At 55.7% G+C, this 27,039-nt stretch overlaps 1 protein-coding gene across 1 annotated transcript; it reads right to left on the reverse strand.

Moving 5' to 3' along the window:
• Positions 1-11,561: 11,561 nt before the first annotated feature.
• INSRR (insulin receptor related receptor) lies at positions 11,562-26,975 on the reverse strand. The gene is made up of 22 exons (XM_067713801.1): positions 26,891-26,975; positions 22,737-23,288; positions 20,855-21,158; positions 20,615-20,757; positions 20,257-20,401; positions 19,193-19,407; positions 18,797-18,923; positions 17,157-17,395; positions 16,776-16,943; positions 16,488-16,683; positions 16,255-16,296; positions 15,957-16,177; positions 15,581-15,717; positions 15,334-15,496; positions 14,981-15,086; positions 14,234-14,286; positions 13,821-14,050; positions 13,253-13,363; positions 12,962-13,121; positions 12,543-12,672; positions 12,276-12,410; positions 11,562-12,016 (listed from the first exon to the last, which is right to left on the reverse strand). The coding sequence occupies exons 1-22, from the start codon at positions 26,973-26,975 to the stop codon at positions 11,773-11,775; spliced, it is 3,906 nt and encodes a 1,301-aa protein (XP_067569902.1). The 3' UTR covers positions 11,562-11,772.
• Positions 26,976-27,039: the final 64 nt, after the last annotated feature.

Raw genomic sequence — 27,039 nt, forward strand, 5'->3', positions numbered from 1 at the left:
ACAAAGGAGGCAGAAAGGAGGGGTGTGGAGGTGCTGCAATGGTCTCTCCAGCCCAGAAGTCTGTCTACCCATCCCAGATTCTGCAGAGAATTCCAGAATCCTGGTCACCCCCATCTTGGGATTCTGCCTTTTGGACAGGGAGGACCCTGGGGATAGACTCTCTCTCTCCACCCCGCTGAGTAGGAGGACACCATGAGGATGAGCACTGCTTGGTAGTAAGTATCTACCCACCACCCTCCCCTCCCATCAATTGTCTCCTTTTCTTTTCTTTCTTTTTTCTTTCTTTTTTTTTTTGCGGTACACGGGCCTCTCACTGTTGTGGCCTCTCCCGTTGCGGAGCACAGGCTCCGGACGCGCAGGCTCAGCGGCCATGGCTCACGGGCCCAGCCGCTCCTCGGCACGTGGGATCCTCCCGGGCCGGGGCACGAACCCGTGTCCCCTGCATCGGCAGGAGGACTCTCAACCACTGCGCCACCAGGGAAGCCCCGTTGTCTCCTTTTCAAGAGAGAGAAGAATTGAACAGGAGAGCCTCAAGTCTGATTATCAGTAGTCAAACACCTGATTGCCATCTTCTCCAAACGTGCCGTTTAATTAATCACCAAGTTGGGGGTGTGGGCGGGGAGGTGGCAGGCTTGGTGCAGCTCCACCAAATGCCACGACTCTGCTCCGGCTGCTCTGTGTGCACAGCAACCACCACACCCCACCTCCCCCCACCCCACCCCCCTCCTTCTGGAAACCGTGCCCACTGCTTTGATACACCGTGTGATAATTGCAACGGAAGTACTTTTCACCTTTAAAATGGAATTACTCACTCTCTTTGTCTGGAGGCCTGGGCCCAGGCCAGCAGCCCTGGCAAAGAATGAACTCTCTTAGACCCAGGTACAGCGGATCCCGTCCATAAATGCAGACCGGGTTCCAGGCCTGCTGCCGAAATCTTGTGTGTGCCTCAGCATGTTGTCAGGTAGGTGCACTTGGAAGAGCTCTAGCACCTTGAGGCTGTGACTATCTCTCACCCTTATTTGTATTTTCATCCCCCTCCACCCTTGTGCCAAGGTCAACCTGGGCAAGTTGCTTGATCTCTCCAAGCTTTGGTTGCCTGGTCTGGAACGTGGGAGAACACCTCTCTGGAATGGCAGTTGTGGGATTCCATCAGCAAATGGGTGCTGAGTCCAGCAGAGGGTCTGTCTGATCTGCAGGAGGAGCTCAGGAATTTTTTTCCCTTCTTTCCTATAAGTTCCTAGCAATGTGATGGGAACATTTAACCACTGTCTCCTCAGGGCCGGGGCAGAGGGTTAGACCTCAGGTCTTCCCTCTGGCTGGGCTTGTAGCAGCTGGGTCTGGTCCCTCCCCTCTGTCCTGTGAGCTGCCGGGGCTGATAACGGGAAGGGCTCAAGAGCACATGTGAGATGGCTTGTCTGCTGGTGTTCCCTTCCCAGAACGCTTTCCCTGAGTTCCTGAATGTATTAGTATGCTCAAGCTGCCATAACAAAACCCACAGATTGGGTGGCATAAACTACAGGAATTTATTATCTCATAGTTCTGGAGGCTGGAAGTCCAAGATCAAGGTGCCAGCAGGGTTGGTTTCTGGTGGGGCCTCTCCTCCTGGCTTGCAGGCGGCTGCCTTCTCACCGTGTCCTCACATGGCCTCTCCTCTGTGCTCACGTCGGGAAGAGGGGGATATCTCTGGTGTGTCTTCCTCTTCTTATAAGGACACTAGTCCTATCGGATTAGGGCCTCACCCTAACGACCTCTTTTGACCTTAATGACTTCTTTCATGGCCCTATCTTCAAATATAGTCACATTGGGGATAGGGCTTCAACATACGAATTTTGAGGGGGCACAATTCAGTCCAAACACCAAATGTCAATCCTGTCCTCTTCCCTCAAGGAGTTCAAGTTCTAAGGTAGCTAGGACCACAGTGGAGAAGCGGTCATGCCCAGAGCCATGTGCATCCTCCAGGACTTGAGAGGAGAGAGCTCTCTTCTGGCTGGGGTGATGGAAGAAGGAGTCTCAGAGGAGAGTGCAATGTAGGGGCATCTGGGCTGGGCCTTGATAAGAAGTTGTGGGCAGAGGGGTAGTCCCAGGCCCAGGGGAAGTCTGGGCAAATACTTGGGGCCATGTGAAGAGCACGCCGGGTCAGATCAGTTTGCCGTCCCCACTTCTCTTCTGCTTCTCTCCCCTGCTGTGGGTACTTTGGGAATGTGTGTGCTGCCAGAAGTTTCCTCAGGCTGAATTTGCTGTTAGAGTGAATTGCAACATGGCAAAGGAAAGGGCTGGCTGGGCGGCAGTGACAGGAGTGCAGCGGAAGGAATCCTGCAGCAGCCTGAGCCCCTGCGCCAGCTGGCTGGCCGCTCGTCCAGATGGTGCAGGGTTAGAGCTGGCAGTGCCTGGAGGGGGCGGAGAGGGATTGCAAGGACCGCGGGACCCTGGGAGTCTGGAGAGACTGCGGAGAGGGTTCTTGGTGACTGAGAGTCAGGTTCCAGGACTGCTTGGAGGTACTGGGGAAGGGAGAGCGGTGGAGAAGTGTAGAGGATCCTGGTGATCTCTAGGGACTCCAGACTACCAGAGGAAGCTCCAGATGTGCTGCGGTGCCTGTGAAGCTGGGGGCACCAAAGGCACCAAGGGCATTGTGGGTCAGCACAGGAAGATGTTCAAGGGAGTTTGGGATCTCGTAGACTCTGGGGGTTGGAACTTGAGGTCTAGGGCGGCTGGGGAGATTTAGGGTTCCCACTCTCTCTCCTCTAGCATGTCCAGCGTGTAGACTTTGTGGCTGGGAAGGAGTCATGGCAGTCAGGCCTGCAGACTTCCTGGTGCAGCCCTTGGGGCTGAGGCCCTCATATGTGGCCTGGACCTCACCCACGACCACCTGAAGGAGAACGCAGGTAGCCCTGCAGATGTCTGGGCTCAGGCATTGTGCTGTGAGGAGTGCAGTGGACTTTCCGTTTGACAGAGGCCGGGAGCACTAAATTACCAACAACTTGCTCAAGCAAACTAGTAAGTATGTTTAACTAAGATTCAGTTCAGGTCTGGCTCCAAAGGCAGTATTTTTTTCCTCTCTGCACTCCCTGCCCTTGGCTGGTTTGTTATCACGAATTCATGGAGCATCTATTAAAAACCTATTATGTACTGGAGTGTGTGATAGTTTCGAGGGCTACAAAGATAAATAAGACTCGAGGGCAGGGAAGATACATAGGTAAACAAACCCAGATAATTCAGAGTGACAGGAGCTAAACTAGAAGCCTGTGGTTCAGGGGGCGTGTAGGAAGGAGTGGTCCATGCTGCCCAGGATAATGTTGTGAAGGGGCAGTGAAGCCTTCCGAGAGGAGGTGGTAGTGGAGAGAGCTGGTTTGAAGGGTGAGCAGATGATCCTCAGGACGCACGGGAAGGGGAGGTGGAGAGAGTGGAGGACGTTCTGGGTTGAAGGAGCAAAGTGAGTGAAGGTGCGGAGGCTTAGAGCTGCAGTGCCATCTGGGGGTGGCACGGGTGTGAGGGGCAGAGAGCTTGAGAGGTCAGCCTGCTTGGGAGCTTTGCCTTTGCTGGTTGGCACCGGGGAGCTATTGAGGGGCTTTCAGCAGGGAAGTGATGAGATCTGAGTTTCAGTTACAGTGCTCTCAGAGCCCTGGTTCTTGCACGGCTCCATGGTGCACTGCAGTGATCTGTCTGCATGCCTTCTTGCCCAGGAGACAGTGCGCTCTGCAAGGGTAGGGCCTGGCTTTTGTCCATCTTTGTGGCTCCTTCACCCATGGCAGGAACTACTGTAAGCAGCGGTTTAGCACATGCAACATGCTCAAGGAGGTTTGGCGCTGCAGCCAGACCATTGTACAGTCTGCCATCCCTGCCCATAAGGACTTATGCCCACCCCTCTCTGGAGCCCTCTTAGCCCGGTGTGGGGCACCTTGTAGACAACAGGATAGAGTGGAAAAATCGTGGACTTTCAATCCCAGTTTTGCCATATATTAGTTGCAGGACTTTGGGCAAGTTATTTCACTTCCTGAAGGCACGGTTCCCTCATCTGTACAATGTCAGTGATATAATGAAGCTCACCAGATTCTTCTTTTTTTTTTTTTTTTTGCGGTACGTGGGCCTCTCACTGTTGTGGCCTCTCCCGTTGCGGAGCACAGGCTCCGGACGCACAGGCTCAGCGGCCATGGCTCACGGGCCCAGCCGCTCCGCTGCATGTGGGATCTTCCCGGACCAGGGCACGAACCCGTGTCCCCTGCATCGGCAGGTGGACTCTCAACCACTGCCCCACCAGGGAAGCCCCAGATTATTCTTTAAAAAAAAAAAAAATTTATTTAGGCTGTGCCAGGTCTTAGTTGTGGCATTCGGACGTCTTCGTTGCGACATGCAGACTCTTAGTTGCGGCATGCATGCGGGATCTAGCTCCCCGACCAGGGATTGAACCCAGCCCCCTGCACTGGGAGCGAGGAGTCTTACTCACTGGACCACCAGGGAAGTCCCCACTTTATTCTTTATGTTCGAGTGTATGTCAAGTGTAGATATATAGAAGGTGCTCAGTACATTTTAGGTCTAATAATCATAATAAATAATGACCCTCATGGGTGCTGGTCACTTACCTATTGTCTCTCAGCTCTAACCCCTCCCTTCTATACTCTGCTCTGTGAGGCTGGGGCTGACTCTGCAAACCATATTTTGCAGAGCGTATTTTGCCAGTGGGCTCTTATTAAGTTCTGCCAACAGGAAGGTTGCCTACAGGGAGAGAGGGGAGGACTTGCTTCTTCCGGTTGCTTCCTTTCAACGTTGCTCCAGCACCAGCTGGGCAGCACTACCTCCTCCAAGATCTGGATCCTACCTCTGGGGTATCCCTTCCCTGAGGTTCTATACTCTGACAACCTCAACCTTACCTGCTTGTTCTCCCAGCCTAGGGGTGGGAGCTTCCTCTTGTGGTTTTCTCTGTGGTACTTAGTGTTCCCTCTTTGCTTTTCAGCCCTCCCACACCAGTAAAGCCAACCCCTTATATTCAATACTCTCTGTGGAAATACCTAGCGTGGTTTCTATTTTCCTAAGGGGAGTCCTGACACTAACATCATGGCTATATAAGGCAGCAGGCACTCAGTGCCCTGTGATGGTGCAGAGTTCAGAAACAGCCTCAGAGACCAAAGATGGGGCAGGGGGTGGGGCAGATGTGGAGGCAATTCCCATAGAGCACAGGTCATGTGATGGGCAGCATGGTGCAAGCTGGTGGATAGGGAAGAGCCTAGACTGATTAGAACATGAGGTTTGTTTTAGGGTGGGGCAGATCATGATGCTGGAAAGGCAAGTTGCAGCTAGAAGTGGAAGGCTTACATGCCAGGGAAGATGCAATTTAGAGATAAAGGAGGGACTGAAGGACAGAGAGGACAAATCAGTTTACTCTCAGCCCTTGAGGCTGGGTTCGTGGTAGAAGGGGCTGGACCTCCAGGAACTGGCTATGGGACCGTAGGCAAGTCATCTGGCCTCTCAGATCACTGATGCCATCCTCTCTAAGTGGATTTGCCATACACTTTGGAAACAGAAAGCTCTTTGTCAGCATAAGGAATTATCGATATTAGGTACTATTCTAAGTAGCTCTGGGGGAGGGGCTCATAGGAGGGAGGAGGGTGTTTTCAGGCTGGGAAAGAGACAAGGTGGGAGCCCAGTGGGGAAGAATGTTGGGGGAGGCCTCCAAGGGTGTGGTGGTCCACACTCAGATGGGGAGGCAGAGGGTGGGGGAAGGGATAAAAAAGGAAGCCACGTTTGGGTGTTGGCGTGGTACGTGGGTAAGGCTGAGGAATGAGCAGGGGTGGGAACCTAGGTTGCCACAGGCCCTGGAAGCCACTATAGGTGGACGCTGATCCTGCAGGGCTGGTTGGGGAAGGTGGTCCCAAGGACACTGCAAGCAGAGGGCTGTGGGCCTCCCTGTGGGTGGTCTCAGAGTTGCTGGGGATCTCTGTCTGCTCTTCTCTACCTCCCTCCTGTTTTATATCTTCCCAGCCAGAAGCATCGTGGGGTTACAAAAACATGCTGCTAATTCTAAATTCACGCAAATCAACTTTGGCCCAGCCTAGAGCACAGAGGAAAAAAATGTTCATGGAGGATATGTATTTGTCAGACCCCAAGGTAACCCACCAGGCAGAGAGAGGGCGGAGCCAGGGCCCCGGCCGACTCTGACCTCACCCTTTCTGAGCCCAGAACCTCGACCCACTGGGAGGAAGTCTCATTCCTTTCAAAGCAAACTGCTTGTTTTTCACAACATAAATAATGTATGTTTTTTAAAAACATAAAGAGAAAATACAGATAAGCAAAAAGAAGATATAAATCCTGCACAACCCCATCTCCCAGATGTATATTTACACTTTCAGATACTTCTCTGGGTTTGTACATGTGAATGCAAAAAATGGCATTTATATTAATTGCAACCTGCTCTTTTCACTCTGCAGGTCATCATGGCCATCTTTCCATGGCACTAAATGTACTTCTGCAGCATCTTTTTAAATGATATCACAATTAGATAACAACAACTATAATTTGTGTAGTGCTCTATAGCTTACCAAGCACTTGGTGTCCATTATCTTATTTCAGCCCTTGGACTTCTCTCATGGAGGTCTCTCCCTTAGGTAATTCTGCTGCCAAAAGAGGCCGCCCCTGCCTCCTTTGCCCCATGCCCCCTGACCCCCGACCCCCGACCCTGTTCCCCGGAAGTCTTAAACAATTTTTTTTTTTTGCGATACGCGAGCCTCTCACTGCTGTGGCCTCTCCCGTCACGGAGCACAGGCTCCGGACGCGCAGGCTCGGCGGCCATAGCTCACGGGCCCAGCCGCTCCGCGGCATGTGGGATCCTCCCGGACCGGGGCACGAACCCGTGTCCCCTGCATCGGCAGGCGGACTCTCAACCACTGCGCCACCAGGAAAGCCCCCCGGAAGTCTTTATATAGCTCCACCTCCATTCTTCCTGCTTCAGCAGCAGTTTCTACTCCAATTGCCGTTTGGAGAGATGCATGCTGGCTAGACCCCTCTCCTTCATCTCTACTTCTTCCTGCCTGACCCAGCTGTCAACCTCTGTCCTTTTGTCCACATGCTCTCCTTTCTCTGCCTCCTAGAGAGGAAGGGGCCTCTGTCTCATTTGCTTAAAAATCCTTCTGCATAGTCTCAGAATGTTGTCCCAACTGCCACCCTAGCCATCCTTCCCCTCTCTCCCCCTGCACCTCTGCCCACTTCCCCTCTCCTGTCCAATTCTGCTTGAGGACCAGCTTGACACAACCTGAGAGGGTGGGAACCTGCGTGACCCTCTGCTCCCTCAGGATGTGACCCCTCTTCATCTCCAGATACAATCAAGCACAGAGTTTCCCTGTTGTTGCTCATGAGTGGGGATGGGTGGGGGCCAGACCCACAGAGAGCCAAGGGGCAGGCTGGGATGTCCTCAGAGCCTCCAGTGCATGTGTGAAGAGGGGTTCTGAACTCCTGTCTCCCTGCCTCTCTGGGTCTCCTCTCCCACACCCCCTTCCTCTGCCTGTTTCTCCCTCCTCACTACCTCCCCAGCATCCCCATCCTTTCCTGTCTTCCCTCTGCCTGACATCGGACAATGTCCCTGGTGCTTGAGAGCTGCAGCCACTGGGGCCGGAGAGAGAGACAGGAGGGAATATCTTGTGCCCCTCCTTCTTTGTCCTAGGATTTCAGTTGACATCTTTACCCTGGGAGTGCCTCCCTCTGCCCACCCCCACCCTGACCGGCGGCCCCATCTCTCCTATCTCCCCTCTGTGGTGGAAGGGAAGATGGGAAGAGGAGCTCCTGGCCTGCTCAGTCCAAGATGCCAAACTCTTCAGATGTTCTGCCTTCCCAGGGACCAGATGAGGAAGCTGGGCTGGAGTATCTACTCAGCCAGCTACCATCCTGGGCAGGGGGCTACCTCTCCTGGCTTTGGAGAAGGGCAAGTGCCCCTGAGTTTGGGTAATCCAGATATTCGGGCCCAGGGGGCACTCCACCCCTCATCACACTCACCCTGAACGCCTGCCCCATGGCCCTTAGGCTTCCTTTCCACAGCGAGGACATCAAAACTCTTAGCTGTGTGGCCCCTTTGAGACCCTTCCTTCAGCCAGGCATCAGGGGTATCTGAGCACTTGATCTCAAGCTCCTGATTACGTGCCCAGGGGCTCACCAAATGCCCTCCCTTCTGGCTCCAACCCAACCCCAACAGCCTGGATTCCTGAGTTGGCACATTCAGTGTCACTTCCCTCACTCTCTCCAGGGACAGATAGTGTCACCCTAGTGTCCACTCACTAGTCGTGCCTTTAGATGAGCGACCCAGAGGAGCTCCTGTTCATGGAAAGCAGCCGGAAGAAGCCCCAGGTGTTCAGGCCCTCTGACTCCTGGGCAAAGGTCAGGAGAGGGTAGGAGGGGCCAGCACACTGCCCATCGGCCTCACAGGGATGAGAGGACCCCCAAACTCTCCTTTGTGCCCCTGGGGGCGGGCACTGGTGGCCTGAGGAGTTGGGCATTGAAGCCTCTTGCTGGAAGGAGGAAGACCCTTGCTGTGGGGTAATGGCTGTGACTAACATCTCCCTTGTCCTTCACCTCAGCTAAGGTTGGAGAAGATGACAAACAACTCCTGGACCAGGGGAGGGGCTTCCACGGCATTGTTGACACTAGGCCAAGGGGAAGGTCCAAGTTTCTACTCCAGGTTTGCCCCCTGGCTGGGCATCTAAGACCTGGTGCCCTGCCATCCAAGCTCCCTGGGACTCGGAGGGAGTATGAGGCTGTGGGGCTGACCCAGGAGCAGCACGCTGACCTCTCCTGTCTTCGTACCTGGCTCTTCCTCCTACGTGATGATAGCCAGGAACCACCCTGGCTGCAGCCTTCTGTTCTGTACCCAGAGCCTAGAGGAAGAGGAACTGTGAACACCCCTATTTGTCCTGCCTCAACCAAGGCCTGGTCCAGTGGCACAGCTCACCTGACCCCGGACCACTTGACCTCGAAGCCTCCTGCCCCAGGCCTTTGGGCCTCTCACTATGGAGGACTCCAATCTCTTCCCCACAAAGATGCATCAGTGGCTCCTGAGCTGGGAGGGGGTGGGACATGAGACCTAGAGCCTCCAGCATCCCTTTGCCCAGGTGGGAGACTTGACGAGAGGGCACAAGAACAGTTCCAAGGGGGTAGATGGTAAACATGTAATTCTTTTATGCTAATCTGTCTCCACACCATTTCCTACCCTTCCTAGCCAGCTGCAGGTTATTTTTTCTGGACTTCTGTCTGAATCGGGGTGGTGGTGGGGGAGGAGGAAATCAAGAAAGTTGTTTCTGGACTATTTTAGTCACTGCCCTCATCCTTCTGCCTCTGTGGTAGATGTCCATCACTCTCCTTCCCCGGGCCAACCTATTGTCTGTATTTAGCTGTCTCTGAGAGAGGACACTTCTTCCCTCCACAAAGCTTCTCTGTATAGTTGGGAAGTCCCTTCTGAAGTCTAACCACCATCTTTCTTGCTACCTTATTACATCAAGTTTTTTTCCTTTAATTTTATTGGAGTATAATTGATTTACAGTGTACATCCACTTTTTTTCTAGGACATAGATGGCAGTAGAGTTTGTCTTCCAGCATTCCTACATCTTTCTCCAAAACGTTCTTTTGGGCCAGTCACCACCTGCTCATCTTTGGAGGTGAAGCACAGGCAGTGTTTTTCTGAAGCCCTCTTTTCTTCAACTCCCAGTCTCTTCTTTAAGCCCTTCCACATCCACGTGCCCAGCGCTTCCTGAGCACACAATGTCCCATCCTGTGGAGGTTAGGGGACATGGGTGGTGGGGAGAGGACTTGACTCCAGTGCTGCCCTCTGGGCCTGTGCAAGTGCAGGTGTGCCTGTCTGCTGTGCGAGTGTGTGGGTCTCAGATCCAGGGCTTATGTGTGGAGTCTCTCCTCCCTTGTACTCGCTGGTGGCCTGACACCAGCAACTCAGGGAGGGAGGAGACAACAACCTTCCCCACTCTTTTTTCCCTAAGCTGTGGTTCCGCCAGCAACCATTAGGGGTCACTGTTGCCTTAGCCAGCAATGACAGGCAGGGACAGGGAAGGGCAGGGGCGCGTGCGGTGGGACACGTGGTCCTTGCTGCCCACCTGGACCCTAACAGGATAGTGTCTGAGTTGTGGTTAGCATAGAGACGGCCTCGCACAGACTCATGCACACTCCGCTCATGCCTTAAGGAGCTGTGGTTTTCAGGACAGGTGCTGGAGTGAGCAAGCACGCTTAGAAGTATGAACCTCCGCAGAACCCCCGTGTGTGGCAGCATGGGAGCTCTGGCCCTGAGGACCTGGATGCAGGAAACGCTGATACAGGATGCGAAAAAGCCTTGAGCCAGGCCCAGCCCCTTCTGCTACCACCCCCTTCACCAAGGTTTTAAGTCGTTCATCTGCAGCTCCTCCCCTTCGAATGCCCTGATGACACTGGCATAAGAGCCTGGAAACAGACTCCCATGTGCTCCTTTAACCTGCCTCCGGGGCATCTCTGCTCCTGGGATGGAATAACAGTAGGGAGCCAGACACAGAGACTCTGCTCTGACGTGTGTCCCCTGCCTTGCCTGGGGGGCATCCAGCACGGACTGGTGATGTCATCAGTACCCCTCCCCCACCCCAAGTTCTGCCCACTTCAAGTCTGTCCTGTGATACCCCAGGAAATGTCTGCCCAGTGGAAATACGGAGGGATGAGGTGTAGGGGACGGGTTGGTGAGGCTGGGAGGCCAGATACGAAGGTTCCCCTGCCGGGCTCAACCACTTCTGGCCACCTGAGCCGCAGATAATAGCAGGATGGTCCTGCTTCACTGCCATGGCAACCCTGGCTGCTCAGTCCTCATGGAGGTGGTGTTTGACAGCAGTGTATTTATCCTATATCACTGCCTCAGGGTCACCACCTCAAGTCCCCAAGGAGGGAGGGAGGAAGTTCATCCAGTGTTAACACCATATAGATGGAGAGATAATGGGCTGCCCAGGACGAGGGTATAAACAGACCTCGGCCTTTATTGTGCCTTCTCCAGTCTTCCCATGAGAGGCAGGGGTGGGGGGCAGAAGTGAGGGCAGGGAGGAAGCAAGGCTATTAAAGCCTTAATAATCCAAGGGTAGGAGGGGGATTGAGGGGGAAAGGACTGGGAGAAGGGGTGAATCTGCCCCAAGGGAACGCCCTGGAGAAGAGGAAGGGGGGGCACCAAGCTTGGGGTCTTTGGGTATGGCAAAGGAGAGGAAGGGGGGTGAGGGCAGGCCTCCAGGCCAGGCTGGGAACCCACTTGCCCGGGTCCCTGGGTTCTCCTCACAACCCCTGTGGGACGGGGCAGAGGGGAGGAGGTGAGAGGAGCAGTCACGTGGATGCCGAAACCCAGCCTCCCAAACACAGACAGAGAGGGTTCCAGCCCCGATTCTGGTTGCTCATCTGGTTTCAAACGCGCTGATGACCCCAGATGCCCACAGGAGCTCCAAAGCCGAGGGTGGGGTTCCCCAGACGCTGCCTCTGGGGCGGGCAGGCCTCTCTTCCTAGTCTGAGTAGGCTCTCTCACTCAGAGGGCAGGATGTCTTGTCCTTGGTCTAACCTCCACTTCTGTTGTGGCCTTGATTACTTCCGCATGGAGGATCAGATTCCTGAGAAAATCTGTCCTGCCATGACTCTGCTCTGCTCTCCCCGTCACCCCCAATCTGTCCTGCTCCTGCTCTCTGTGCCCCCCTCGGCCACCCCCTGCCCTGTCTCAGCATCTCACGGCTGCAAAGGTCAGGTCCCTTCCTCTCTGCCCATGGGAGGCCAACCAGCCAGGGAATGGGGTGCCCCTCAGTGCCCTGGACCCCCATTTTGGGGGCTGAAGTCTGAGGAAGCCCCTTTAGGGGCTGGCGGGGAGTCGGGCTCTGCATCTGTGGGCAGCAGCGAGGCCCGGGCCCCCCGGCACTCTGGGCTGTAATAGAAGGAAAGGAGGCGGAATGAGGGCCGCAGCTCTTCCTGTATGCTGTCCAGGATGTGGGTAAAAGTTGGGCGCAGGCGTGGGTTCTGCTGCCAGCAGCGGTGCATCAGCTCCTGCCTGGGGGAGGTGGGGGGCAGTGTCAGAGGGGTGCACACGTCCTGCCTCCTGCACTGAGAGGGTCAATCAGTGTGATTGTAGGGGGGGTCATGGGGGATTATGTCTGAGAGGGTCACAGGGGAGTAAATGGGGGTTGTAGTGGGGATGTTGAGTTGGAGGGCTCAGAGCTGGGGATCAGTGCAAGTAAAAGCATCAGAGGAGGTGGGCCAGACTCACGGGGGTGGGACAGGTATAGGCAGGGCAGACTGGGGTGACTCACAGCTGAACGGGACAGCTCTCCAGCTCCTCTAGGACCCCGCCATCCATGACGAACTTGAGCACCTGCTCATTGGATAGGCCCTGGTAGGGTTGTTCAGCCAGGGTCACAATCTCCCAGAGCACCACGCCAAATGACCTGGAGGATGCGGAGGAGGGCCTGAGCCCAGCACCCTTAACGCAGCTCAGCGCACCCTAAGGAGTGCACCCAGGCCTCTCCCAAGGCCCTGCCTCCACACCCCCTGAGCCCTCTGCTCCAGCCAGGCCCCACCAGACATCCGAGTGGGTGGTGAAGATTCCATCTTTGAGGGACTCAGGGGCCATCCAGCGCACAGGCAGCAGCCCCTTCCCGCCCTTGCGGTAATAGTCTGTCTCATACACATCTCGAGTCATCCCGAAGTCTGGAAAGTGAGGGTAGACGGGGTGTGGGGCAGCAGAGCCATTCACCAGCTCCTGCCCCAGGAATACCTCTCCCAACCCTCTCCGCCTCCAAGAATCCTGGAATGTGAGGGTTCAAAGGACCTCAGAGATCATCCCATCCAAATCCTGCTGCCTCGGACGAGGAGACTGAGATCCAGGGTGGGGGGCTATCAGGGACAGAGCTGTGGGACAGGCCTGGGTCTCCTCAAGCCTCGCTTAGGGGGAGTCACTCTACCCAGGCTGCCCCCACCCGCCTGGCCCCCTCTGTACCCCCGATCTTGACGGTGAAGTCCTGGGACACCATGCAGTTTCGGGCCGCCAGGTCTCGGTGCACAAACTTGTTGGCAGCGAGGTAGGCCATGCCGTCCGCGATCTCACCAGCCATCTGGATCATATCTCCCAGTGCTGGCCGAGGGAGCCCAGGGTTGTTCTAGAGCCAAGAGAGGGGGCTAGTGAAGTAGGAACTTGAGGCTGGACTCCTGCCCCATGATTACCCCTACAACTGTGCCCAAGTCCTCTCTAACTCCCCAGCCCCTCGCCCAGGATCTTCCTGGTCCCTACCTCTGCCTCAGGCCGCAAAGATCGAAGATGGCTCTTGAGGTCCCCCCGGGTCATTAACTCCATGATGACCAGAGTTGGCTGGCCCTGAGACACCACACCCAGGAGACGTACCTGGGATGGATAAAGAGCCTGGTTGCAGGTCTACCCAGCTCCCTTGATCTCCCTGGCCAAAACCTTGTTCTGCTCTCACAGCTGACCCAGACACCAACCCTCCTAACCCCAACCATGACCTAACAATGACCCTGACGCTAACCCATGACCTTAATCGATCTATCATCCCAATCTTCATGATTGAACCAACTCTGACCATGATCCTAATAATGATGTGAACACTCAGTGTTGACTTCCACCAGGACTGATTTCAGCCCTAGCCGTGATCCTACCATGGCCCTAGGATGACCCTGTTTTGACTCTAACCCCAGCCATGAGCTTTACCCCAATTAGGATCCTAACCACAGGCCCAACCCTGAACTTGATGGTGCCCTGAAATCATCTCTGATCTTTGCCCTCTTACCACATGAACTTCACCCTAATTTTGACCCTGACAATGCCCTTGACCCTCCCTTACCACATGGTGACACTTGAATGCCTTCATGACAGAGGCTTCCTTGAGGAACTCAATGCGTTCTCGTGGGCTGGCCAGCTCATTCACCGTCTTCAGGGCCACGGGCGTGAGCTCCTCTCCAACCTCAAGTCCTTGTGCCAGCCCCTCGTATACCATCCCAAAAGAGCCCTGGCCCAGTTCCCGGATTATGGAGATCTGCTCCCGAGGCACCTCCCACTCATCAGGGATGTACACTGAGAGGAAGTGGGAGTCACCAGGCGAGGGTACTGCTCTCTGCCACACCTCCACCCACTTCTCTTCTCTTCTGAAGGGCTCGGGTCCCAAGGCTGCCTTCTCCAAGATGGTCTGGAAGTCTGCCTCTTCTCCCCTCCTGTCTCCCTTTCCCACACCACCCGTCCAGCCACCCCCAGACCTACTATGAGAGGCACTGAAGTACTCCGGATTCACAGAGGTATACAGCGTGCTGTTTCTGCAATGGGAGGTGAGAGGGTCAGGCTGGAAGGGTCCTCGGGAAGGAAGAAGCAATGTCAGAGGACAAGGAAGAGGGACATTACAAGGAGGAAGGAAGTTACTGATCATAACCCCTAGCTCTGATCAGGGTGACCGCTGGGGAACACCAAGCACTTTCCAAGCTAGTCTTGGTCCTAGTCCTGGGATCTGGGATCTGACAGGCTGGGAAAAGGGAGGACAGAAGTAGAGAAGCTGCTGTGTGCTCAGCTAGTCCTCAGAACCCAGCTAATCAAAGTCCTGCCCTCAGTTCCCTCTCATATCCAGCCCTAGGGGGATCTGACCTCAAGAATCCCAGGATCCCAGGACACATCCTGAGGTCTCCTGCTTCTCCCCCTGCTATGATAGGACCAGTTTCATTAGTTCTCAGGCTAAGAGTATGGTGACCAACAGACCCAGTATGCCCAGACTGAGGGGTTTCCCAGGATTTGGGACTTTCACTACCAAGATCAGGAAAGTCCCAGGCAAACGTGGACAAGTTGGTCCCCCTAACTGAAAGGTGTGTCTCTTTCCTCCATGCCGCCCCCAGGGGAAGAGTTACTGCTTCTAAGGAATTCCTTTCTGCTGTCTCATCTGCTACGCTCTGATTGCACTGACCTTACGATGAGGGCTCAGGGAAGAAGGGGGTTGGGAACCAATATGGGACTCGTCATCACCTCTTCTTGCTGTAGAAGAAACCGAGGGCAGCAAGAATGCTGAGCAGCATGAGGCCCACGGGGGTGACAGTGAGAAGGACGTGCAGCCCCCCGGAGTCTTCCTCCTCTGGTGGCCAGAAGGTGGCAGAGGTTTGGGTCAAAGATGGAGAAGTCAGAAAAAAAGCAAAAAACAATAATAATAAAAAAAGGTGGAGAAGTCAGAGGGTAGAGGACACTTCTCTTTCCACAGTGGGTGGTGAGGATGGGGGAGGGAGGGGGTGGAGGGGCCTGTGGTTTCCACAGCGGGAGATGTGGCCGGGGACCCAGGTGGGGGCCGTTTGGGAGTACAGGTCTGGGACAGCGGCTCTGCACACCTGGGCCAGGGATGTAAAAAGCGACACCGTCTGTCCAGGAGCCATTGCCAGCCAGTGAGGTTGCCCGAACTCTGGCCGAGTAGTTTCCAGGAGGCAGCAGGGCCAGGTGGACGCCCCCAAACTTGGCATATCGCAGGCGGGACACACACAGCACTGTGGCCTCCTGAGGGCAACACAGAAGAGCTGGCTGGGAAGAGGATGGAGGCACAAACTGGGGCTAGGTTAGGGTGTCTCCTGGGGTACCTACCTCTCCCAAGCGGCGGTACTTGATTTCGTACTTGAGAATGAGTCCGTTGGGGTCTGGTGGCTCAAGCCAGCGTAGGAGAACACTGCTCTTACTGGCTGCCTCCCAGGCCACCTTCCCTGGGATGCCATCAGCCTCTCCTGCGGGAGAGGGCATCAGGCAGCCCGGCCACAAGTATTTCCTCTCACCTTTATGTTCAAACCCAAGGGCGCTAAACTGGGAGGTTTGAGGAAACGCTGGGATTATGGGGACTGGAAAGGTTGAGCAAACTGCGGCCCTGAGGTTGGCGGGAGGTCAAACTGGCTGGTTGGAGCACTAATTGGTTAGGGTCCTCGGGATCGGTGTGTGGGCGGGGTAGAGCTGGGGGGGGGTCACCTACTGTGGGGCATGGTACGTGCAAAGACGAAGGTGGCAGCGCTGCAGCCCACAGTGTGCGCCGCGTGGTTGCACGCATGGATGTCGATCCGGTACTCTGTGAAGTGGCGCAGGCCCTTCAGCACCGCCCGCTCCCGGGGCACTTTGTCCTCCTGGATCTCGAAATCCGAGCTGTTCCCCCCAAGCCGGAGAGCGCCGGCTGCCCGGCGGTGCCTCCCTGAGTCCCTAGGGAGGGCGCGAGTCAGAGCCAGGCCCCGGTCCCGGGAGCCACGCCTCTCGGCCCCTGCTCCGCCCCCGCTCACCTTTGAGGGCTCTTATTGATGGACGTCACCTTCCAAGGGGATCTGGGGAGACCGGGGGATCGGGGGGGTGGGCCCTGTCAGGCTCGCCTGGAAGGCGCCCCAGTGCCCTCTGCAACGGCGGACCGCCTCCCAACCCCACCCACAACCCAGGCCCCGCCCCCTCCCCCCGCCCCGCCCCGTAGACCCCGCTCATCAGCACCCTGGCCTCCCGGCTCTCTCGTGCCGAGACGCACTTGGGGATGGTGATGGCGTTGTGTAGAAAGTTTTCAAACTTCTTCTGGAAGGAGGCCTCCTGTGCCTCCAGCGGTGGCAGGACCTGCCCAGGAGGTGGGTGCTGGCAAGGGCAGCAGCCAGGCTCCCTGTCGGCCTCGAGCTCCCCGTCTTCGCGGTCGAAGCGGGGCTCGTTGTTGCTGGTGGGCAGCCGCAAGCCTGGTGCGGCGGCGGCGAAGGAAAGAGTTAGACTGGCAGCGCCCGCGGCCCGACACCCCAACCCCTCCGGTCCGCGCCTCCTCCTTGCGCACCGCGGTGGCAGTAGTCATTGAGGTAGAGGTCGCTGTCCTCTGCCAGGCGTTGCCACAGCACCAGGTAGTAGGTGATGTTTCCGTTGCGCTGGGTCGGTGGCTTCCAGCGCACCAGCAGGTGGGAGGAGGAATTGGACGTGGAGATGACGTCCTGGGGCACTGTGGGTGCTGGGGGTGTGAGTAGGGTACAACTGAGGGGCTGCAGATCCCCCTTTCAAATACTGTCTGGTTATGGGCCCTTCTCTCTGAGGTCCAGCCTCCCAGCCTCTATAGGCCCGGTGTTCAGTGACCCAGCTTCTCTATTTCTGGTGCTTGGGTTCCCCCATTCTCACTAGGACCCAGGCATTTAGCTCCCACCCCCCTTCAAAGGCTTCAGCCTACCTGCAGGTAAGGTTCGGAGGTAGATGATGGGGCTTTGGGCTCCTTGGTGGGGGCTGTCCTCTTCAGTGGTCAGCGTGATGGCCCGCACAAACACTGCGTACTGTGTCCAGGGCTTCAGCGGGGCTAGGGTCACACCTGGCTCCTGGGTGCGGCTTAGGGGCAGTTCCACGTCCAGTAGGTTCCAGCTCTGGGCCCCACATGCATCTGGACCTACATGCTCTGTGGCATTCTGGAATGGGCTGAACACCCCATCCCTAGAGATGAGGGGCAGCTCAGCCCCAACCCCAGTTTCTAGCATCCCCCTCCTCTCTGAATCACTCCAAGACTGTCATAGTCATGCTTCTTCCAGTATGAGGGCATTCAGAAGCAGGTGTGGGTCTGCCCTTTGGGGCAGGTGCCTTGTGGACATGACACACTCACTGAGTGGGTCTGCTCAGAGCTGGAATTGAGCCAGGATCCCCAGTATATCTCTAAGGGAGCACAGCCATAGCCACACTGCAAGGCAGATGCTAGGGGAGTTTCCTGAAAGACCTCGAAGATTCTTTGCCCTTTGAGCCCAAAGGCAGTGGTGTATAGTCCTGCGGAATGTGAGCTGTACAACCGGTGGGTAGGGGTGGGAGGCCGGGGCTCTACATTGCAGTCCATGTTAGCATTCCTTAACGTGCGGTCCGTGGCCCAGAAGATTCAGCATTACCTGAAATGCTGAAGCTTGTTAGAAATGCAGATTTATGGGCCCTGCCCAGGACTAATGGAATCAGAATCTGTGGGAGCGGGGCCCAGGAATCTGTATTTAACAAACTCTCCAGCTCCTCGTGCTAGAGTCCTTCATCTTCCACTGAGGCCTAGGAGAGCCTTGGCCCTGTGAGCAGGCCCCCCACCGTTAGTTTTTCTCCCTTCCTCCCAGGCCAGGCCCTGTGCTAGTGGGCAACGAAGATCTCTCCATTTTAATTCACAGGAAATGATTCCAAACCAGGTGGCTCCCATCTTCTATCTACCACAGAGGGTTAGTACTCCTCACTCCTGCTCTCCCAGCTTGCCTTCCCAAATCCATCTCTCTCCTCTAAAGAGTTCTATTTTTGATCCCTAGCCATGCTTTTGGAGAAGTTCTTCCTGTGGTCTAACCACTATCCATCCTGCTATGGTCAGTACATTCTCTCCAAAGAAAAGAGCAGCTGGTCCTTGGTTGTCCCTGCTCCCTCCCTTCCTCGGGCTTTAATGAAATGCTGGCAAGGATATGCATAAAACTGACCAAATTAGTGGGTAACCGCTGCTGGGGCAGGAGCACGTGGTCGGTACAAAGCATTAGCCTAGTGAAGTGAAGTTTAATTATCCAGGCCTTCCCAGCAGGGCGCCTCTCCTGGGCTTTCAGAAATCCTGATTGTCCTCTCCTCATCACTGGTTAAGGTGAAACTGAGGCACGAAGGGATGAAGAAGGTGAGAGGAGAGAGCCAGACGTGGGCCCTACGAAGGAGAACGACTCTGGGGTCCTGGCTTGCTGGCTCTCCACAGCCCCCCCGGGTCTCTGCCCTCACCTGCCTGCGGTGGTGAACAAATTGACGTGGTGGGGCTCTGACCCCGGCCCGCTCTGGCCCCGCCCCCGCTCTAGCCCCACCCACTCTGGCCCCGCCCCCGCCACTCACGACTCCTTGTAGTACACGATGAAGCTGAGTAGGTCGCGAGCCTCCAGCGGCTCGAAGCGCTCCCAGCGCAGCAAGATACGGTCGGCCTCCGTCACGTTGGACACGAAGCGCAGGGTGCGTGTCTGGCCTGTTCAGGGTGAAGGGCGAACACTTGCTCTTGACCGTGTTGAGAGCACCTGCTTGAGCCGCCTACTCCCAACCCCCACCCTGACGCCGCAGCATCCCACCCCCAACGTGGCCTCTGAAGAGAAATTATCACATTGTCCCCTTCCACCCGGGAGCATGTCTGGTGTATTTCAGTGTGTGTGAAAGTCAGCGTGTGCGTGCGTCTGGGTGTTCCTTGGGGTCAACATCTCTCACTGCCAGGGTGCCAGGGGTTGGGGTATTGGGCCTCACAGGCAGCTCGGTCTCCGTTGGTGCGGGGATTGATCTCTGCCTTGTTTTGCCGTCCCTTCGTGCCAGTCACCTCCTCCAAGCGGTAGATGTGTTCCAAGCAGAGGCGTGGGTTGAAGGCGAAGTATATCTTGCCCACGGGAATGGTGAGCCCCGCAGCCACCCAGGAGCCCAGCTGCTGCAGGTTCTGGTTGTCCAGCACGTACAGAGTGTAGTTCCTGGGGGAGGCCAGGGAACCTTGCTCTGCACGGCCAGTGGGGGCAAGGAGTGAGGAAAGGGGTGTCTTATGGGTTCTTCCTGAAGGGGCTGCACTGGGGGCACAGGGAAGGAGCGGCACACAGCAGCCCACCCACACCAGTACACACGGGGCATTCGTACACACCCACTTGGTGCCACTGACCAGAAATGTGAGGTCCGGCAAGTCACCCACACTCTGTGTTTTCCTCATCAGTGAAATGGGGTCAACTGTTTTTCTGCCTCCCTCCTTCCCTCATCTCACATTAATTGAGCACCTGCTACGTGCCAGGCTCTGTCCTGGCTTTGGGGACACAGGGAGGAGTGGGACTCAGCCTGGGGCTATGCCTCTCCAGCTGGAGTGGGGGCACCCCTGGGGGTACATGAGAAACCACTTGGCTGGATGGTAATTTAAAACATTATTTTGAAAAATCCTGGCTACATTAAGGGTAGGTCTCGACTGGTAAAGGTAGGAATGGGTTTCAAACACAGGCAGTCTTGCTCTGCAGCTAAGAGGATCAGATGATAACAATTATAGCCAATACATATAGAGTTATATGTAACTATAATTTTATGTAGTAATATATACTTTGTTTCAGGCTCTGTTTTAGTGCTTTATACATAACAAGTAATATTCACAACAGCCCTAAGAAATAAGTAGAGTTATATTAACCCCATTTCACGGATGAGAAAGTTGAGGACCAGAGAAGTTAAGTAACCTACCCAGAGTCACACAGCTAGTAAGTAGCAGAGTTGGTTCCCATACTCTTCACCACAGTTTTGGGAGTGTTGGGGAGGAGATGAGACAGAGGGAACTATTTCTGACCCCTTACCCATCCACCATGGTGTCCCCCCGGATTAGTTTGAGGTTCTTGAAAAAGCCTAGGGACACGAGGGCAAAGGAGTGCTTGATTTTGAGGAAGCCAGTGATGGTCTCTACCAGTCCCAGGCTGCGCTGCAGCTCCAGCTCCAGGTTATCTGGGAATGGGGAAGACAGGGCTGGAGCAGGGGCAAGGAAAGTGATGGTTCCATTGGGAGGGGGGAGCTGAATGGGGGCCAAGGGAAGGGGGCCCTCAGGGCTGGGACCCAGGATGGTGGAAAGCGGTGCTTTGGCTGGATCATTGTAAGGGGTGTGGCCTGGAGGAAGGGTGTGGCCAGGAGGAGAGGTATGGTCCTGAGGAAGGCACTAACAGCCTTGACGAAGATTGAGGATGAGGCTCCCTTCCACGTGGGTGCAGCCCACCAGATCCTGTGCTGCCTGGACAGAGTCGATGGTCTTGGTGCCCACTTTGCACTCTTTGGGGCATAGCCCCTCGCATTTGTGGCAGAATATGCTAGTAGGGGCAAGCAGAGGATGTGGCATGAGCCCTGGACCAGTGTGGGCCTCCTCACTGCTCCAAGGGTGCCCCCCCCCGCCCACCTGACACTCACCTGCTGTCATTACGGGTGAAGCCTGGAGGGCACTGGGCCAGGCAACTACCCTGGTGGATGCCAAAGGTGGAGGCGCGGCCAGGCACAGAGCGCAGGCTGGCACAGTGCTCGGCCGTGACGCAGCGCCAGGACTCATGCTGGTAGGTGCCTGGAGGGCACGCCCTGTGGCAGGCACCCTGGAAGTAGAGGTGGCGGCAGGCGACGCAGGCATGGGGGTCTTCTGGCCGGCTGCAGCCTCCCAGGCATTCAGTGTGGCAGCACTCACCCCTAACTGTGCAGGCCAGCCCACGGGGACAGGGGCACACTGTGGGCAGAGTGCTGCATTAGACCTTACCACGCCTTCTTGGTCCTAGCTCCACCCCCTGCTCCTGGGCTAACACTCTTAGTCTGCACCCAAATCCCTCCAGCTCAGATGACACTGGTTGCTGACTCTGTTTTCCGCAGACGGGGGCTCTTGAAGATAGGGACCGTGGCCCCTCTCTGTGACTCCTCACCTCCCACAGTGCCTAGCCAGGGGTGTCAGAGCTCAGGACCAAGCAGCGACCTTGTCTATCAGGGCTGCTGCTCCCCAGCCTGCTGTCCTGTCTAGGCCTAGTGCCCAGATCATTGCCAGGCATGGGGCCAAGGTGAACAAGTCAGCTTCTCCTGAGGAGTGAGGTCCAGGGCAAGGTGCGTCTGGGAGTGTGTAGAAGGAGGGGCCGTCCCTGGTCATTTGACCCATGGCCCTGCCCATACTTCCTCCCTCTTCAGCGCTCTGCCCTGGGTGGGAGGTGGTCCCAAGCAGATGTGGATGGGTTTGGGGCCGGGTGCCAATGGCCTGGCTACTCTGCACAGTGGCAGCTGGATGTCTGCGAGAGCGATGCGTGTGGCAAGGGTCAGCCAGGGCGTGTTGACACTATACAGAGAGAGGACGTGCAGCAGCTGTGTTTACAGCCAACAGGGAGATATTGGGGAGGTGGGGCCCAGTGGATACAGCAGGGATCTGGTTACTCTTCTGCCCTCACGCTGAGGCATTGGGGTGAGGGGAGCTGACCTCCAGGAGCTGCGTGGAAAGAGCCCCAGCTTGGGGACCCCAGATCTGCTTCCAGTCTCTGAAGGTCTTCTTTCCCTCCCCTATAACTTTCACTTCCTCCTCCAACCATCCCCTCCTTATTCCACTCCTCCTTTTCTGCACTCTTTCCTTCTGTTTCCCCTCCATGCACCTTACCTCCTAAAGAAGATCCCACGTCACATTATTTGTCCTCACCTGCCCTGTCATTCATCTGTCACCTCCTCCTTTCTCCTTCCACCCAGCTCCCAACCTTCCCATTTCAATACTGCCAGCCTGTGCTGAGGCCATGTTTATCAGAAGCATAGAACTGCTAACATGGCCCAGGCACTGCTCTAATGTTTTACAGAATAGCTCATTCTTCATCACAATGCTCTGATCGTTTTACAGATGAGGAAACTGAGGCACAGATTAGCTAAATAAACATAGCTGGTAAGTAGTAGAGCTGAGATTCAAACACAGGCCCGTCAGCTTTGCTCTTGTCCACTGCCCCATACTGCTTCTTGTGCAGCTGACTTGTATCCATTCATGCCACCCTTCCCCTCCTCACCACGTCCAACTTATACCTATCTTTTACTGTCTCTCCATAACTACCTGATGCTGTCTTGTGCCCACCCCTTGACTGCCTTATGCTACATCAGTTGTTTAACTTTTCTGAGCCTCAGTTTCCTCATCTGCAAAACTGGAAGAGTAACAGCACCTCCCTCATAGGATGAGTGAGGATTAAAATAAATAGTGTCGGCAAAGTACTTACCCATACCATCTTATGGCCAGCCAGCCCCATTTGACCCTGCCCCCTCTGTGCCCCCAGTCATGTTCTGTGCCAGTGCCCACCTCTCTGGCAGTGGCTGGAGGTCCAGCACCTGTAGTCGGTGTGCCCGCTGAAGGTGGTCCTGGCACAGGGCTTGCCAGTGGCGCCCAGCACGCCAGGGCACACGTCGGCACACTCCTCGCCCAGCTTGTTGCCCACAATATGGTTGGCGCCAGGTGAAGGCTGCAGCAGGCCCCAGTCAATGGTGGAGAGGTGGCAGAGCTCCTGGTTCTTCTCCACGCGCACGGCCCCACTCAGCACGGCCCCCAGCGCTGGCAGCCCCACGTCCCGCAGGTGCGGCATCTCGAAGATGACCAGCGCGTAGCCCAGGAAGAGGCGGGCACCGCGGATGACCGCTAGGTTGGGGAAGAGGTCACGCAGGCTCTCCAGGCCATAGACACGGAAGAGCAGCAGGTAGTCGGTGACCTGAGTGAGGCGTGGGAAGCTGAGGCCACGGAAGTCCTCGCCGGTGGCCGTGAACATGAGCAGGATCTGCAGGTGGCCCTCCACCACGCTGCAATTTTCCAGTCGACGCAGCTCTGCCACCTCTGAGCGGATGTCCAGGCTGGGGCACACTGTGGGTACAAGTGCAGGTAGCCCTCAGTACCGTTTGGGCCAAGCACCCCATGCGTGACCTCCTCCCCGGGCCTCAGAGACCTCATTGGCAGCTTGGAGGATCCCCACCAGATGAGCCAACATGGGCAAAAGTGAGCTTCTGAACTTCCCTCCCAAACTCACGTCCCCTTCTCCGTTGATTGCAACTTCATTCTTGCAGTCAGACTCCAAAACTAAAGCCTCCATGATTCCTTTCCTTGTCTAACCCCTACACTCTGTGGGCTCTACCTTTAAAATGTATCCAGGGCCACCTGAACTGCCTTCACCATCATCTTCTCCTGGCTTTACAGCAATAGCTTCCTAAATAGTCTCCTCACCTCCACCCTGTCCCCTCTCTCTTCTATCCTCCACTCTATAGCCAGAGTGCCTCCACTGCTCAAAACTCCCCAATGGCTTTCATCTCGCTGATGAAAAGCCAAAGTCCTCACCGCAGCCTACAGGGCCCCTGCAACTCTCCAACTTCACCCGCTTTCTCTCTCTTCTTCAGACACACTGGCCACGTTGCTGTTCCTCAAACAAGCTAGCCAAGCTTCTGCCTTGGGGTCTTTACACTTTCTGTTCCCTCTGGCTAGAACACTCTTCCCTCTCAATGGCTCCCTCACCTCTTTTAAGTCTTTGCTCAGATGTCACCTTCTCAATGAGGACTTCTCTGACCATCCTATTTAATAGGGCAACACTCCCTACTCCCCTTCCTACTTTTTTTTGTAATAAATACATAAATTTATTTATTTATTTTTGGCTGTGTTGGGTCTTTGCTGCTGCGTGGGCTTTCTCTAGTTGTGGGGAGCGGGGGCTTCTCTTCTGGCGGTGCATGGGCTTCTCATTGTGGTGGCTTCTCTTGTTGTGGAGCACGGGCTCTAGGCACGCGGACTTCAGGAGTTGTGTCACGTGGGCTCAATAGTTGTGGCTCGCGGGCTCTAGAGCACAGGCTCAGTAGTTGTGGCACACGGGCTTAGTTGCTCTGTGCCATGTGGGATCCTCCCGGACTAGGGCTCGAACCCGTGTCCCCTGCATTGGCAGGCAGATTCTTAACCACTGCACCACCAGGAAAGTCCCACTTCCCTTCCTACTTAATTTTTCTCCAAATGCTTAACGCTGGCTAATATACAATTTACTTATTTATTTTGTTTATTGTAAGCACCAGAAGGGCAGGGATCATTGTATAATTCATTGCTGTATCCTTGGTGCCTGGTATAGTGCCTGGCATGAAACTGGTGCTCAATAAATATTTGATGAAGGAATGAATGAATGAAATCTGTGACTGGGCAGCAGTAGTCTGAGCTTCAGACACTCCACTTCTCTCCCAGTCCTGAGAAAGCTAGATGCCTGGTCCCTGCAACTGTTTACTCTCGAAGGGACATTCCGTGGCTCCCATTGCCAAAAGTTCAAGTTTAAATTCCTCAGCCTGACATTTCAGGGTGTTGATAAACTGGGCCCCGCTAATACCTCTAGCCTCAGAAGAGTTCCTTGGCCTGCCAACACCCTCAGTTCTTGCCCTGAAAGCCTCAGGTCAAGCCCCCACCTTCCCTGGCCCTCTGAGTTAATCACTTCAGGCTCAGCTGCACTTAGTCCAGCACCCACACCAGAACACCTGGGGTATTGCCCCAACATTGCTTTCTGTCTGTCTGTCACCCCCTCCAAGGAGGGAGGCTGCTGAGGGTGGGACCCTTGTTAGTCAGCATCCCCACATGGTGCCCAGTTCAGGGCAGGAACCACTGGGCACTCAGGGGTTGTGGGTTGAATCGATGGACATCTGGATCCCAAGTCCAATCCTCCCTGGGGGACCTGGGTGTGTCTGGCTTCTCTGGATCGCAGGGCCCCAGCCCCCTTTTTCTTTCTTTCCCCAAGGCACGTAGGACCATTCTCCTAATGGGCTGGATACCTGGTCCCTGCACTCACTTCTCCCAAGGATACCTTCCATGTCCCCCACTCGGGAAGATTCAGGTCTGAATCCTTCAGCTTGCCATTCAAGTCCTGCTAACCTCTCCAGCCTCCACTCCCTCCCTTCCTACCCAGCCCTCAAGCAACAAGGCACCCATCATACATACCTAGGCCCATCCCCTGATGGTGAAAAGGGGGTGGCCAGGCTAGGCTGGCTCCCTGGGGCTTACTTCACACCTTCTCCCTGTTGTCATTAATGGTCCCTGTGCTTGGCTCTACCCAGCAACTGTGTGTGTGTGCGTGTGTGTGTGTGTGTGTGTCTGAGCACATGCAGGTACGCCTGCACACACACAGACAGGGAGAATGAGAAAACACTTCTAGTCCCTCCAGGCAAAGGCCAATCAGGCTCTGCAGGCAGATGGGGGGTTCTCTCAGGAGCCCACATGCCACTTCTCATCATGCCCCAGCCTCTCTAGGGCTCCCCTGATGGGAGTCATTTGGAAAAACAAATCTACGGCCTTCACAGGTTAACCCCTGCCTGCCTCCCTTCAGGACATGGTGGTATGCAGAGCTGCACTGGGAACGGGACATCTGGGTCCCCTGACCAAACACCGCCCTCCCCCGCCCCCCTGCCCCCAGGGCCGTGCTTCTGTCCTGACAACTGTGCTCCTGGCTGGCATTTGCTATGCCCTGTCCTGGCACAGCAGTGGAGGAGGGGAGGGGTGGAGGAGGGGAGGGGTGGAGGAGGGGAGGGGTGGAGGAGGGGAGGGGTACAGGGGTGGGGCTATGCCTTGCAGGCAGTGCCTCTGTGACTAGCACTCTTCAGGGGACCCCCTGCCCCAACCCACTCACATCACTCCTCTGTCTCTGCAGGAAGGGGAGACTCTGCTCTGCCCCTGGAAGTCCCAGTCTGAGGGCATCACGGGACCCCTCAGGCAGGCACAGAGAACTGGATTCCTGAGTTTCCTCAGTCTGGAAGGGAATGGTGGGTGTGGGGGAAGGGACATCTCTTCATCCTTCCGCCTTTGAATCTTCCACCCTCAGCACTTTTTCCTCTCCGTGCCAGCCCCCAGCACCCTCATGAGGGCCACTTCATCTACATGGTCCCAACCCCCAAAACCCTACACATGGCAAATGTTTAGCCTGGGGACTAATTAAAAGAAGCTCCCTACCCCAGCGGATGGGCCCTCATAGTGGGGGACATGGGACAGAACCTGGAGGCAGGAGCTCAGGACCCCAGCCTAGCTTGATCTCTCAATTCTCTGAGCTTCAGTTTCCTGTCTGCACAATGGGTTCAGTTACTTAATGGTGCCTAGTTTTCAGCTCCCCTTCCCATCCTGGCCCCTTTCCCATCCAGTGGCTCTAGAAAAGACCTCTAAGACTCATCCCCTCATTTTGACTCTCATTCAGGCTTTACCGGGATCACTGTTTCATAAGCAGGAATGGAGGACATCTATTCATCCCTGTTTCAGGGTCCTTCTCATTTCCCAGGGAACTGAGAGGAAAATGCCCGCCTCTGGGAAACTAAATGCTCTTCCTGGTGGGAAGTCCTTCTGAGACCTAACCCCAGTCTTCATGTCGAAGTAAGTAAATAGATGTGTTCTGGCTGGAAGCTCAGTGTTTGGCCTCCCAGTCTGCTGGAAGGGAGATGGGGCTCCAGGAGACAGTGCTGGGGACTCACCCTCGCGAGTGTCCAGGCTAAATCCCAAGGAGAGGAGGATCGCAAGCAGGCAGGCCACCCATGGCCGCAGACTGGCCACTGCCATTGTCTTAGTCCTGCCTTGTGCCCAGTCCTGGCTCTTCTCCAGATGGCTCCGGGGAGGAGAAGGA

Source organism: Pseudorca crassidens, chromosome 2 (assembly GCF_039906515.1).
Source record: "Pseudorca crassidens isolate mPseCra1 chromosome 2, mPseCra1.hap1, whole genome shotgun sequence".
NCBI classification, from domain to species: Eukaryota; Metazoa; Chordata; class Mammalia; order Artiodactyla; family Delphinidae; genus Pseudorca; species Pseudorca crassidens.

Bases quoted from the DNA above. Each gene is read 5' to 3' on its own strand.
- INSRR (XM_067713801.1), bottom strand. From the start codon at position 26,975: ATGGCAGTGGCCAGTCTGCGGCCATGGGTGGCCTGCCTGCTTGCGATC. The intron at 16,684-16,775 runs GTGCGCAAGGAG...CCGCCGCACCAG, and splicing joins CAATGACTACTGCCACCGCG to GCTTGCGGCTGCCCACCAGC. The intron at 12,017-12,275 runs GTGAGTCACCCC...CACCTCCCCCAG, and splicing joins GAGAGCTGTCCCGTTCAGCT to GCAGGAGCTGATGCACCGCT.